Source organism: Chenopodium quinoa, unplaced genomic scaffold, assembly GCF_001683475.1.
Source record: "Chenopodium quinoa cultivar QQ74 unplaced genomic scaffold, ASM168347v1, whole genome shotgun sequence".
Lineage (NCBI taxonomy): Eukaryota > Viridiplantae > Streptophyta > Magnoliopsida > Caryophyllales > Amaranthaceae > Chenopodium > Chenopodium quinoa.
The window spans coordinates 6,111,875-6,127,197 of record NW_018743955.1 but is presented as its reverse complement, the minus strand read 5'-3'; the positions used below and the strand labels follow the sequence as shown (position 1 = coordinate 6,127,197).

The window sequence follows — 15,323 nt, the reverse complement described above, 5'->3', positions numbered from 1 at the left end:
TAAACCAAGCCTAATTATCAGATTATAGTCATTATACTTTAATTTGCACGATTAAAAGACCATCAATGGCATCAAACACTTGTTCATAGATCATAGTTCAAATTGAAACAAACCTTACTTAATTAGTTAATAAAGTACACTTTCCATTTTAAAAAATTATTTAAAAGCTGTTTTATCCAAACCATAATTACAAAGTTTTTCATCATATACAAGTATAATTCGTACTACAATTTTTCTTCCTAAAATTTGCACAAATCTCTCTTTCCTCAGCATTTGTTATATGCCAAAGTTGCATGTTTTACACTTTTCACACCCCCAATTCTCTAAATTTAATCCATCACTTGTCACCATCCCTCATTATTGCATTTCATATCACCCACAAATTTTCCTCTCTATATTAAAATTTTTAACAATTAAATTTTCCCAAAAAACAACAAAATCTCCAGCATATGATAGCATAATAAAAGCAAATAAGAAAATGATAAAGTAAAGAGAAAATCCCACCCTCACCCTTTTCTAACCAATCAAAATCATTCTTTCTATCCTCTTGGATCAACCTCCCCTTATTTCCTACTTGTCCTAACCTTATATCTCTATTTCCCTCCCTTCTTTCTTTTTTCATACTTGTCATTTTTCTCACCACCACCCCCCCTTCCTTCATTCACTACTACCACTCAATCTCCTCTTATGGCCTCTATTCACCACCACCAATCTTACCACTACTCGGGGCCGAGCACGACGACACGTTGTGCTCGGCGCCACTCCTTAGACTACTCCTCCCTCCCTTCCTCTTCCACCACTTCCTTCAAACACCCCCACCTCACTACTATCTCCCTACACTCCCACATGATCACATTACCATTCACTACCTCTACCGCGGCCACTACCACTAACACCCCTACCACTTCACCCGATACCGCCTTTTCCTTAGACACCCTCCAACGCCATCTCGCCTCAGGTGACTTCCGTCAAGCTGATGATGAGACTCGCCGTCTCATCATCGTGCTTGCCGGTGAAGCTGCAGTTAAACGTGGATATGTTTTCTTTTCGGAAGTTCAGTTCATACCGAAAGATGATCTTCAGGCTATTGATGAGCTTTGGAAGAAGTTTAGCAATAACCGGTTTGGGTATAGTGTTCAGAGGAAGATATGGTTGAAGGTCGATAAGGATTTTACTAGGTTTTTTATTAAGGTTGGGTGGATGAAGAAGCTTGATACCGAAATTGAGCAGTTTAATTATAGGGCGTTTCCTAATGAGTTTTTATGGGAGCTTAATGTTGATAATAAAGCCGAGTCTAACAATACAGACTCGGCTAATAATAGTAATAGTAATAGTAATAGTAATAGTAATAACGATGTTGCTGTTCCTCCTGAAGGGCATTTGCCGTTGACAAATGCCCTAAGAGGAACACAACTATTGAGTTGTATTTTGAGTCATCCTGCTTTTGATGATGGAGAAGGGGATGGAAGTGATAAGGGAGAGGAGGAACAAGGTGTGGTTGATGAAAGTGTTAAGAAGAAATCAAGGTTTGCTGCTTTGAGGGATAAATTGTTTAAGCCTAATTATAGTTTTTAATTATTGGTTAGGAGGTAATTATGAATCAAAGAAAAAAAAAAATAAATGTTGATTTTTGTATTTATATTTATATAGTAGTAGTATTTATTTTTATTATTGATGATTCTCCATCTTTTGACTTATTGATGGGTTTTGTTTAGTAATAATTAATGTATAATTTGAACTATATTTGATTGAGGTTGTTTGTAAAATTTGAGTTATTATATAATATGGGATGATAAAGTATTAGCATGCTGTTTTTTCTTGTCCGTTTTCTTGTTCTTTTTCGTGGGTTACAACGGCTTTGAATATGGGGAATTGGGCAAACATGTACTCCTACTCTCCTACTCGATCTAGTATACTAAAGTAGTACAACTATTCACTTGGCAAGTTCTACCGTCTATGTTTTGTAATACCGGGTAGAAGAGATGTATGAATAGAGGATATATACGGTTGTTTGGATTGAGTTCAATTTTGGACAACAAGACAGTTCAATACATCTTTCTTTAATTAGTCATTTGGTTTGGTTTAGGGTCAATTTAGCTTTTGTCATAGTCCATGCTAATGATTGAAGGCTTGAAGCATAAATGTTATCATATTTGGGGGCGGGTTTGATTCAAGTCAGTTTTGATTATTTAGTTACGGGTACACTTACATTGGATTTGAACCTCTACCTTGTATACCTCTTTGAATGAAGTTGTGGTAATAAAGTAATAAGCCAAGATGAAAATGTAAATTATACTGATTTCCTCTTCTTGAAACAAAGTTTATTACACCAGGAAGTTTTTATTACAACAAAGTGTTGTAAGGTACATGATGTTATAAGTAAACATTAAGCTGAAACTCAACTCTAGGAGCTGTGGTATTCTCATCAATCTGGTACTGAAAGCTTCGGCTCAACTCGAATCCACGGGCCAGGCTAAACACACCCGACCCGCCAACAATCGGTAACTCCCGGACTTGAAATGCCGGGAAGCCCAAGCCCGCCATAGTTAGAGTGCTCCCTTTGTAAGGCCCATTGGTGAACACATGGTTAAGTACAATTACTAGCCCAAGGTCTGACTGGCTAGCCGACGTAAACGTGCCCAATATATGCACCATAGTTGAGTTGGGCTCTGGACCATCATAGATTGGGCCGTCCAACACCACTAGGTTCCCAACCGAGAAGTTTCCATTACCATTTGGGCTTGCCACCGTAACGAGGTCCGGATCGGGGTACGTTATTTGGTTATGTAGTAGATTTGGATTCGGGCTTTATTTGTCAGTCCATTTTCTTGGGCTTGTGCTGGTTTCATAGTAGCCCAACTTATGCTAAGGAGCAAGCAGCAAAGTACAATTGTCCATAGCTTAACCTTAATGTACATTGTACGAAGTACATATTGTTCATTGAAGAAATGAAACGATCACAAAGTATACATTCATCTTAAAACAACAACAATACTTATACTACATTAAGCACATATGATATGAATACATTACACATTATGAACTTGCTGCAAGATAAGGATAGGAAAAACATAAAAATTTATTTTGTGACTTTAACAGTGGCATTTAAGCAGTCGACTTGTAGTGGCCAAATTGAAGATTTCTGATTTGAGTCTCGATCTACCTGTATATCGTCTAAGCAACAACCTGTAGCAAATAATTAAATTTTCTTAGAGAACCTAATGATTTATATACACATGGTTATGCTGTTAACAAGTAGCGAAAAAAAGTATATTTGGAAATATCAAGAAAGGGTAGAATTACTGACCTGCTTCACTGCCTCCTTCGAATCCTGGCTATGTTGACGGAAACCATGACATAGAGCTTGTCTTTCACGTCACCAAAGAACCGGAAAAAGGCAATTCTCCAATATCTTTTCAGCACTAAGCTTCCACAAACTCCCCAAAATCCGATAATGAATCCAAGCACCACGCTGATGTATAACCCCAGATGAAAGTCGTCGATTCCACTCTTATCTTGACGATTGATATTATCGTTATTTCCTGGATTATTGTCGGGTAGTTGATCCCAAGGACATTTTGGCAGTGGCATTCCACAAAGTCCTGGGTTTCCCTTGTACGACGAAGCGTTAAAGGTTTGGAGTTGAGGACCGGTTGGAATTTTTCCGGAAAAGTGGTTGTTGGACAAATCCAAGACGCCCAGAGAATTCAAATCAGCAAGGCTCGTAGGAATTTCACCAGAAAAACGGTTGTTTGACAAATCGAGTGCATTAAGAGATGTCAAATGTCCAATCGCTGTAATATTTCCATGCAAGTGATTTCGTGATAAGTTTAAAGCAACAAGACCAACCAAAGATGAAATTTCCAAGGGAATTTCTCCTTCTAGCTTATTGTTAGACAAATCTATTAATCTGGCTAGCTAATCCCAATACAGAACTCTTAAGGCTCTGATCCGTCTTCTTCCACATAATTGTTTCGGTATCTGAATATCTCATCCTCGCACCAGTGTCATTGATTCTAAATTCATATGCAAATCCAAAATCTTGCGGTTGTTCCCAATTTCAGTCGGTATATGACCACTCAATGAATTATTACTTTTTAAGATGAGAAAACTAAGACCTCTCAAATTGTTCCCAATTTCAGTCGGTATATGACCACTCAATGAATAACGAGCAAGATCGAGATTACTTAAGGATGTACAATTTGTCACTGATCTCACATCTAAAAATCTATTGTTGCTTAAATGTAACGACTGGAGCTTCTTCAAGTAACCAAAGGAGGCTGGTATACTACCAGAAAATCTATTGTTTTCTAAGTTTAGAAACAATAGCTGATCAAATTTCACCCAACAATCGGGCAGTAATCCAGACAACAAGTTATTTGAGAGGTTTAGATTTTGAAGATTTAATTTGTCTTTAGGGCACAAGAAAGGAATGGGGTTAGAAAACTTGTTGTTATTCAAGAACAATGAAGTAACACTTTTTGGAAAGGATGGTATAGTACCTTCAATATTGTTAAAGCTCAAATCTATTTCACTCTGAATATTGGTGACTAATATTTGCAAATCTGGAAGTGTCCCATAAATCTTGTTGTGAGACATGTCAAGATAATTAAGTTTTGACGAAAGTGTCATCCAAAAAGACTTTGGAATCCTATCTGATATTCCACCATCAGAAATTTCAAGCCAAGAATAATTTTTTTGGCTCAAAAGCCATTTTGGAAACATTGGCCCCAAGCGACATGAACTTAATCCGATGGAGTGCAGTTGAAATGGAGGAATCCAATCAGTATCGACATTGAGCAACAATGATGGATTGTTAGACAAATGCATCGATGTTAATCTTGAAAGATTAGAAAAGTGGTTGCTTGAGAGAGTGCCTTCTAATGAATTATAAGAATTAAATATTTGAGTGAAGAAAATGTGTCAATTGTGTCAGGGATTGGACCCCAGATTTTGTTATCATTAAAAGATAGAGACAACAATGAATGACTTGCACATCCATTCAGTTTTTGGATTATGCTTTGGAGCTCTTCGGTAAGATTATTTCCATCCAAGGCAAGCTCTTGTAAGCTACATAGATTACCAAGTGTTTTCGGCAAGAATTGAAAATTATTGTCATGAAGAAGGAGATGTGTGAGAGGCTTTACGTTAGAAATTGTATTTGGGATCGGACTTTCTAATTGATTCATCCAGAGATAAAGATATGAAAGGGACTTCATGTTACCAAAAGAACTTGGAATTGTACCTTGCAAATTATTAATGCTAAGGTCAAGATATGAAAGAGCATGCAGGTTTGTGGAGGTAATGCAGGAAGGTTGCAATTACCCCGAGATCAAGATATGCAAGGGTTGAACAACCACTTGAATATTGAATCATCAATTACATAGTTCCGACGAAGACTAATAACAGAAAGAGTAGTTGATGAATTTTGGTATGATGGTATTTGTGGAGGTAATGCAGGAAGGTTGCAATCATCCAAGTGAAGGACCCTTAAATGTGGTAAGTTGCTAATGATTTGGAGCCAGTCAGTGACTTTACCAAGATCTACGCCATTCAAATTCATGAATCTCAAATAAGTTAGGCGTGAAAGCCATGACAAACTTCTTACATTAAGCTTGAAATCATAGTCCTCGGTAAATACACGATGAACAAGAGAAATAGAATTGAGATCAAGAGAAATCAAGCGAGAAAGATTTCCGAGATTGTTGGGAACATCTCCCTTGAATCCAGAGAAAGAAAGATTAAGGTGTTTCAAATTCACAAGGGAACCTATAAAAGTGGGGATGGGTTGGTGATGAAAATAATTTAAGCTGAGGTCTAAGTAAGTCAAATGTTTCAAATCAACAAGGGAAGAACTAACGTTACCTTGGAGACAACGATCCTTAAAGTAAAAAGAGTTAACCCCTGGAAGATCGAGCTTAATGACTGTTGAATTGACTACCTTAATATTTTGATGATTGACTTACATAAAACAAACTCTGACTAATGATGTTTATGAGTCTTGGTTGAACAGAAAGATTCAGGTACACAAATACATGTTCCGGAGTAGGAACAACAGAGTTTGGAAGACTTGATGATGAATGCAAGCTTTCAAGATGTCCTCACAACTCTATATACTTAGTTACTCAGTGTACGAACTTAAGAAACAAAAGTGTTGGAAAGAATTAAGAAGAAACTCGAAGTTCCTGAAGGAACCTGAAGTTCCTGAAGGAACCTGAAAAGGAACTTGACGATTGACTCAGAAAGTTTAAACGAAAGTTTTAAAACAGTTTTCATATCCCTTAATTTAAGGAAGTGATAAAAATCAGTTTTGAAAAAGATTTTATAAATAAATAAATAATTCATTAATTTAAAAATATAAGTTTAAATTAATTAATTATTTATCTTTTAATTAATAAATAAATAATTATCTTTTTTATTAAATAATTATCTTTTTGAATAACTGATTTTTTTGACTTGGTAAATACTGGCTCCTAGTATTAAGGAGAACGTTGAACTTGGGAGTCAAGCTAAGGAAATCATGTTCCTAAATTTCCTCTGCCTACATCCCAACTTCTTAGTCAAAGAGAACGTGGGATTAAGGGGGAAGTGGGAACTTGATGGAAGCTTGGTTTAACTCCTTATAAAAACAGATCAACGTTAAGTTTTGAAAGTGTGGAAAAACAATCTTAAGTATTCTGAGCATAGAGTTTCAAAGTGTTTAAAAGAGAAGTTCCTTCCATCCTTACTCTCTTAAGTTCTTTAGGAAATACTTGTAATCATTGTGTAATTGGGTTTGGGTTGTGAGAGTTGTAAAGTGTGAGACTTGAGAGAGTTGTTTACACTGTACAAGTGATTCGGAGTAGAATCACAAAGTGTGAGAAACTGTGATTGAGGGATCACAGTTGGGTAACTTGAGTTCCTCACGGAACTTGAGTCTAGGCAACGTATTAGTGATTGTAAATCATTTTTACATAGTGAATTTATTCATTGCCTATCTCAGTGTCTTTTCTCTTAGTAGTAAATTTAATTCCGCAAAATTTACCATAGTCTACATACACTACAATTCACCCCCCCTCTTGTAGTATACATTGTTCTATCAATTGGTATCAGAGCAAGGAACTCAGAAAAGCAGGAAGCCCTGTCGAGTCAAGTTCCTGGAGGAACAATGTCGAAGGACGAGAGACTAGCTGAAGGTTATTCTACACAAAGACCTCCACTCTTCAATGGGAAGTACTACGCCTATTGGAAGACGAGGATGGAGATGTTCATACAGTCCGAGAATTATCAAGTCTGGCGAGCTATCGAGGTAGGAGATTACGAGGTAACAAAGACCAATGCAGAAAACGAGGTAATTCCTAAACCTATTTCTGAATACGATAGAAGCGACTTTGAGAAGAAAGAGATTAATGCTACTGCTAAAAAACTCCTAGTTTGGGGTTTAGGGCCAGATGAACACACTCGTGTTATGGGATGTAAAACAGCAAAAGAAATATGGGATTTACTAGAAATAACCCACGAAGGAACTCATGAAGTTAAACGTTCTAAAATTGATATACTGCTTTCTAAATATGAACGTTTTGAAATGGGTTCAAAAGAAACTATTCAAGAAATGTTTACTCGTTTTAAAAATATTACTAATGAATTAGTTTCTCTTGGTAGAGTTATTCCTATGGATGAACAGGTACGCAAAATTCTAAGGAGTCTTCCTGAAGATGAACGGTGGAGATCCAAAGTGGCAGCTTTGCAGGAATCAAAGGACTTTACAACTTTCAACCTTGAACAACTTGCAGGTTCCTTAATAACTCATGAGCTTCACCTATCAAACAAAAGCCAAGAAAGTTCAAAGAGCCGAGGAATTGCTCTAAAGGTTGTCCAACCAAGTGAAGAGGATTCCGAATCTGGAGAGGAAGAAGCTGCCATGCTAGTCAAGAAGCTAAAAAAGCTATACCGCAACAAAAGGTTTGGTGACCAAAAGAAAAGGAACTTCAAGAAAAACCAATATTCCAAGGAAACTGGAGGATGCCACAAATGTGGGAACACAGATCACTTCATCAAGGAATGCCCTCTCTGGGAATCAGAAAAAGGAAAAGGCAAAATGAAGGAACACGGAAAATCTAATACTCCAAACTTTTCAAAATCTGATTACAGGAAAGCCATGATAGCTGCGTGGGGAGACACAAGTTCCGAGGATGAAGAAGAATCCACGGAAGAAGAGACGGAAAACCTGTGTTTGATGGCTAAACACAGTGAGTCTGCTAAAAAGTTAGAGGAGGTAAATCTCGAACCTAAATTTCTGAAATCCCTGTCAAAAGACAAAATAATTTCTTTGCTCATAGAAACTTTGGATGAATATAAAGAAATATGTCTTAAACTTGGACAAAATGAAAAAGCTCTAGAAATCTATAAGGATCATATGAAATATTTGAATAGTTCAAGAATAGATGTTCAGGGAAGATTTTTTGATTTGCTAGATAGAAACTCTATGCTAAAGGAAACATTGGAAAGAGTCAAAAATGAAAATATCATGTTAAATGTTGAATTGACTCAGTATAAATTGTTATGCACTAACATTGATTCTAATAATACTCTTTAATTGCCTTTAGTAACCTTTAATGATGATCTTGAAAATTTGAAAAAAGAATTGCAGGTTACTAAAGACAAAAATGAATCCCTTGAAAAGGATTTAGAAAGAGCTAGAAACAACAAAAGTGCAATCCACATGGGAGTTCCAAAGTGGATATCTGAAGCTCAAACCAGAAGGACAGAGGGTTTGGGTTTCAACCACAAAAAGAAGAACAGTGGTAAAAAGAAAAAGTACGTGGAACTCCCTAATGAGACTGTGTGTTCCTTCTGTGGCAAGTCAGGACACAAAGATACTGATTGCAAAAGAAAGGAACTTAAGTCCACTAAAAATATAGCTTATGTATGGCAAAAGAAAAATGAGTTTGCTGTATCAACAAAGGAACCCATGAAAGATGGGGTTCCTGAATCTAACCCTTAGTTTCTTTTGCAGGTCGTAGTGAGAGGGAACAACTAATGGTACCTCGATAGTGGTTGTTCCAAGCACATGACAGGAGATAAATCAAGATTTCTCTCACTGACGGCCTATACAGGAGGAACAGTGACCTTTGGTGATAACAAGAAAGGCAGCATTGTTGCCATAGGAAAAGTTGGAAGGTCAAGTTCCCAAGCTATTGATAATGTTTTTTTAGTCGAGGGCCTCAAACACAGCTTATTAAGCATATCACAATTTTGTGATAAAGGAAACTCTATAAGTTTTGATTCTGAAAAATGTAGCATCATTCAGAATGACACTGGGAAAGTTTTGCTGGAAGGAAATCGGAAAGGAAACACTTATACAGTGGATCTCAATACAGTTCCGAGGAACAACTTAACTTGCCTCAGTGTCATTGAGGATGATCCTTTACTGTGGCATAAACGTTTTGGTCATGCAAGTTTCTCTTTGATTGATAAGTTAAGAACAAGGAACTTGGTAGAGGGACTTCCTTCAATCAAGTTCCTATGTGACAAAATTTGTGACGCTTGTGTGAAAGGAAAGCAGGTCAGGACATCCTTTAAATCCAAGAAGATGGTGAGTTCCACGAAACCCTTAGAGTTAATTCATATGGATTTATGTGGTTCTATGAGAATTCAAAGTAGAAGTGGAAAAAAGTACGTCTTAGTAATTGTTGATGATTATTCTAGATTTACATGGGTTATTTTTATGTCTAGTAAGGATGAGACTTTGACGAGTTTGTTACATTTTCCAGGAGAATTCAAAATTCCACAGGTCATCAACTGATACACCTTAGATCCGATCATGGCACTGAATTTGAGAATTTTAAATTTGATGATTTATGCAGGGAACAAGGATTAAGTCATAATTTCTCAGCTCCAAGAACTCCACAGCAAAATGGAGTTGTGGAAAGGAAGAACAGAACCTTAGAAGACATGGCTCGAACCATGTTAATAGCCAGCGATCTTCCAAGGAACTTCCGGGCAGAAGCCGTGAATACAGCCTGTTATATTATAAATCATGTCATGCTAAGGCCTATATTAAATAAGACACCCTATGAACTGATAAAAGGCAGAAAACCGAACATATCTCATCTTAGAGCATTCGGTTGTAAATGTTTTGTGCATAATAATGGTAAAAGAAACATAGGGAAATTTGATGAAAGAAGTGATGAAGCCGTATTTCTTGGATATGCTACTAACAGTAAAGAGTATAGAGTTTACAATAAACGTACTATGTGTGTTGAGGAAAGTGTGCATGTTATATTTGATGAAACTAATCCACTTCCATGTACACAGGAACTTGAGGACTATGACTTTGAAATTGGTCTAGTACGTTCTCAAGAACAAGAAGAAGATGCAATAATTCCAAATAAGCAGCCAACTCGAGTAAATGAAAATCATGAAAATCCGGAGAAGGAACTCGACATACTGACTGAAGTTCCTTCAACAGAACAACCTCAGATTGAAGAACCTGCCGAGGAACCAATAACACAAGAGGAAATCACTGAAGAAGAAGCAACTGGCTCAGAAAATAAGAATAGTCGAGTTACTATCCAAACCTTCCAGCCCAAACCTTGGAAGCACCAAAAGTCACACCCACTGGACAAAATTATTAGTGAATTATGCAAAGGAACTCAGACTAGATCGCAAATGAGGAACTTCTGTGCCTTCAATGCTTTTCTATCTACTTTGGAACCTCGCAACCATAAAGCAGCCTTAGAAGACCCTGACTGGATTATAGCCATGCAAGAGGAACTTAATGAATTCAAAAGAAATTAGGTATGGCATCTTGAACCTAAGCCACTAGATAAAAAGGTCATAGGTTTAAAATGGGTCTTTCGAAACAAACTTGATGAATATGGTACAATTATAAGAAATAAGGCTAGGTTGGTTGTAAAGGGATATAACCAACAGGAAGGTATTTATTTTGAGGAAACATTTGCTCCTGTTGCTAGACTTGAGGCTATTAGAATTTTAATATCTTTTGCTGCTTTTATGGGTTTTAAACTGTATCAGATGGACGTAAAGTGTGCGTTTTTGAATGGTTTATTAAAAGAAACAGTTTACGTCGATCAACCCCCTGGATTCGAGAATCTAAATTTTCCAAACCATGTTTTTAAACTTGATAAGGCTCTCTACGGGCTAAAACAGGCTCCAAGAGCATGGTACGGAAGACTGTCCAAGTTCCTTTTGGAAAATGATTTTAAACGAGGAAAAATTGATAAAACTTTGTTTTTAAAATCTAAAGGAACTCATCTCTTAGTTGTGCAGATCTATGTTGATGATATTATATTTGGTGCAACTAACGAATCTTTGTGCAAGTACTTTGCTGACTTGATGTGCAGTGAGTTCCAAATGAGCATGATGGGGGAACTCAATTTCTTTTTAGGACTGCAGATCAAACAAACAGAATCAGGAATATTTATACATCAGCAAAAATATGTCAAGGAACTCCTGAAAAAGTATAACCTTGACAGCGCAAAGACTAACCACACTCCTATGGGAACTAACTCTAGGTTAGACGAAGATCCCTCAGGAACTTGTGTGGACCAGACAAAGTATAGAGGTATGATTGGTTCCTTACTATACTTAATTGCAAGTAGACCTGACATTTCTTTTAGTGTTGGTCTGTGTGCTAGGTTCCAATCAAACCCCAAAGAATCGCATCTAACAGTCGTCAAGAGAATACTGAGATATCTCAAAGGAACTGACGACTTGAGTTTATTCTACTCAAGAAGTGACACATATGATCTTACTGGATTTGATGATGCCGACTATGATGGGGATTTGGTGAATAGAAAAAGTACATCAGGTATGGTCCAATTCCTAGGATCTTGTTTAGTTTCTTGGAGTTCCAAGAAACAGAATACAGTTGCTCTATCCACAGCAGAAGCAGAATACGTAGCAGCTGCTGCATGTTGCTCACAACTGTTGTGGATAAAACAACAATTACGTGATTTTGGCATAGTTCTTGAATGTGTTCCAATATATTGTGATAATACAAGTGCTATTTGCATATCAAAAGATCCAGTACATCATTCACGTGTAAAGCATATTCATGTTAGGCATCATTTTCTAAAAGACAATGTGGAAAAAGGCTCTATTAAACTAGAATTTGTACAAACTGAATATCAAATTGCTGACATTCTAACAAAGCCTTTGAGTAGAGAAAAATTCGAAAAGATGCGATTGGAACTCGGAATGATAAAGCTGAATTGAGCAGTTCTTCTTGGAACCCCAAGGTATGTCTTAGTGAAACGACTGAGCAATTGCTATATATAACCTTGGTGTGAAAAACATAATCTCGAATCTTGCAATGAAAGAGTGTGTAATTCTAATGAGTATGTGATCATGTGATTATGTTGATGAAGAAGACAAATTAAGCCATATTATTTTCCAAGTTCCTTTTTGTAAAGCTCTGTACATGTTAACCAGTATTTTACTTTGAAGTAACTTACTGGAAATTTTTTTTCTTTCGTAATTTTTATTTTTCTTTATTTTTCAATTTTTATTTTTATCTTTTTATTATTTTTGTTATCTTATAAATTTAAAAACAACAAAAAGATTTTTTTTTTCTCAATTAGATTTTATCTTATTTTTTTTAATTTTTATCATTGTCAAAATAAATCGCAACCTTTTCTCTATCCCACTAAACTCTCAACCGTCACCTATCTTTTCACCTCACTTACCACACGCACCCACTCACCTCAAAAAAACCCAAAACACCAACTGCCACTTCCAACCTTCAAAGTTCCTCTAACCAATGAAGAAACCCACCCCTTGAAACCAGAAAACATACTCCATGAAAAATCCCTCTCAAAATTAAGCCTTAAAGTTGTTCGTTGAAAAGTTTGTTTTATTACCGATGTACACTCGGAATCTGAGGAAGAGGGAGATCAACGTGAGGGGGAACTGAATGAGAGGGAAAGCATTGATGAGGAGGAAGACAGTGAGAAGGAAGAAGTAAAAGAGGAAGACAGTGAGAAGGAAGAAGTAAAAGAGGAAGAAAACAGTGAGAAAGAAAAAGAAAAGAAAGAGAAAGACAGTGAGAAAAATGATGAAAAAGAAGAGGAAACAGAGAGTGAAAAAGAAGAGGAAAAAGAGAGTGAAAAAGAAAGAAAAAGTGCAGTAGAGAGGGAAACAGAAGAAGAGAAAGAAATAGAGAGTGAGAAGGAGGAAAAAGATGACAAAGAGGAGTTAGTGAAAGAGCTACTCAAGGAAATTGGAGGCTTTGTTAAACAAACTGTCCCTGTAACAGGTAGAAAAAGGAGAAGCGTTAGACTTGCTTCTTCTAAACCCAGAACACTGAGATCTCAGCCTGTTATTATTGTTGAATTGGATGATGATACATCTAAAGTTTCTGAAGGAACTTCCACCCAAGTTCCTCAGGGTCCGTCTTCCCTTGTTTCTGAAGGAACTCCATCACCACCCCCTATTCCTTCCTCTGTTCACCAAACCACACCTTCTCCACCTGCTTCACAGCCTCGTACTTCTGGTTTCGGCTTCAGTGCTTTTAGCTCTGGTCCAAGTTCCTTGCAAATCCAGGAGGAACTTCAGCTTTTGTCCACTACACTTACACAGAGTATAACTAACCTTTCTTCTAAAGTGGATAACCTGGCTACTAAAGTTGAGGGGCTGCAAACTCAGATGCTTTCTCTGGAAGATAAAGTAAATGCTCATATGGACTCCTCGGCTCAGGAACTCAAAGCTAAAGTGAAGCAAAGTTGTTACAAGACCATTCTCGATGCGATCAAGGATGTTACCTTACCATGAAGCTGCTACCATTTCCTAGCCCTTTGCAAAACAAACCTACCCCACTCTTTCTTGTGATTTATTAAACAGTGATATTGTCCTTCAATTTTATTTTGTTTGGCTTGTTTTGAACATTTTATTTTGTTTTATTTCGGTTTGTATTAAACTGGCTAAGTTTGTCTTTGAATTTGATGTTTTCATTTTGGTTGCATATGAACTGTGTGCGCATGCTTAATCGTTCATGAATTCAGATTTACTACTCCCTCCGTAGTTTAGTACTATATATAGCATGCTCTTTCTATCATTTTGATAATGTCAAAAGGGGGAAGAGAAGAACAAACTCAGAAAGCTGGACTCAAACCGATTCCCTTCAAGTCTTCATCATTTAAGTAAAGGTATAAATTTCACAATTTATTAATTTCATGAATGATGCAGACTTCTTTATCCTTAGTTTATTTTATTGCTTTAAATAATTTAATTGTTTTATTTAAGTATTGGTTACTCTGATTGCTTGGATGTTTGTTTTGTTTAACCGAGTTTGTTTTTGTTTGTCATCATCAAAAAGGGGGAATATTGTTGAATTGACTACCTTAATATTTTGATGATTGACTTACATAAAACAAACTCTGACTAATGATGTTTATGAGTCTTGGTTGAACAGAAAGATTCAGGTACACAAATACATGTTCCGGTGTAGGAACAACAGAGTTTGGAAGACTTGATGATGAATGCAAGCTTTCAAGATGTCCTCACAACTCTATATACTTAGTTACTCAGTGTACGAACTTAAGAAACAAAAGTGTTGGAAAGAATTAAGAAGAAACTCGAAGTTCCTGAAGGAACCTGAAGTTCCTGAAGGAACCTGAAAAGGAACTTGACGATTGACTCAGAAAGTTTAAACGAAAGTTTTAAAACAGTTTTCATATCCCTTAATTTAAGGAAGTGATAAAAATCAGTTTTGAAAAAGATTTTATAAATAAATAAATAATTCATTAATTTAAAAATATAAGTTTTAAATTAATTAATTATTTATCTTTTAATTAATAAATAAATAATTATCTTTTTTATTAAATAATTATCTTTTTGAATAACTGATTTTTTTGACTTGGTAAATACTGGCTCCTAGTATTAAGGAGAACGTTGAACTTGGGAGTCAAGCTAAGGAAATCATGTTCCTAAATTTCCTCTACCTACATCCCAACTTCTTAGTCAAAGAGAACGTGGGATTAAGGGGGAAGTGGGAACTTGATGGAAGCTTGGTTTAACTCCTTATAAAAACAGATCAACGTTAAGTTTTGAAAGTGTGGAAAAACAATCTTAAGTATTCTGAGCATAAAGTTTCAAAGTGTTTAAAAGAGAAGTTCCTTCCATCCTTACTCTCTTAAGTTCTTTAGGAAATACTTGTAATCATTGTGTAATTGGGTTTGGGTTGTGAGAGTTGTAAAGTGTGAGACTTGAGAGAGTTGTTTACACTGTACAAGTGATTCGGAGTAGAATCACAAAGTGTGAGAAACTGTGATTGAGGGATCACAGTTGGGTAACTTGAGTTCCTCACGGAACTTGAGTCTAGG

General features: G+C 36.4%; 3 protein-coding genes across 3 annotated transcripts; 1 reads left to right on the top strand and 2 right to left on the bottom strand.

Annotated features, from left to right (window-relative positions):
• Positions 1-391: 391 nt before the first annotated feature.
• On the top strand, positions 392-1,819 carry LOC110689255 (tetrapyrrole-binding protein, chloroplastic-like). The gene has a single exon (XM_021865996.1). It carries the CDS (start codon positions 688-690, stop codon positions 1,573-1,575), a length of 888 nt encoding a protein of 295 aa, XP_021721688.1. The 5' UTR covers positions 392-687; the 3' UTR covers positions 1,576-1,819.
• Positions 1,820-3,312: 1,493 nt separating this feature from the next.
• Positions 3,313-4,830, bottom strand: LOC110689494 (probable LRR receptor-like serine/threonine-protein kinase At1g12460). The gene is made up of 2 exons (XM_021866278.1): positions 4,003-4,830; positions 3,313-3,918 (listed from the first exon to the last, which is right to left on the bottom strand). Exons 1-2 carry the CDS (start codon positions 4,828-4,830, stop codon positions 3,313-3,315), a joined length of 1,434 nt encoding a protein of 477 aa, XP_021721970.1.
• A 502-nt stretch (positions 4,831-5,332) lies between these two features.
• Positions 5,333-6,276, bottom strand: LOC110689493. Its single transcript, XM_021866277.1, has 2 exons — positions 6,196-6,276; positions 5,333-5,719 (listed from the first exon to the last, which is right to left on the bottom strand). Exons 1-2 carry the CDS (start codon positions 6,274-6,276, stop codon positions 5,333-5,335), a joined length of 468 nt encoding a protein of 155 aa, XP_021721969.1.
• Between the last annotated feature and the right edge of the window lie 9,047 nt (positions 6,277-15,323).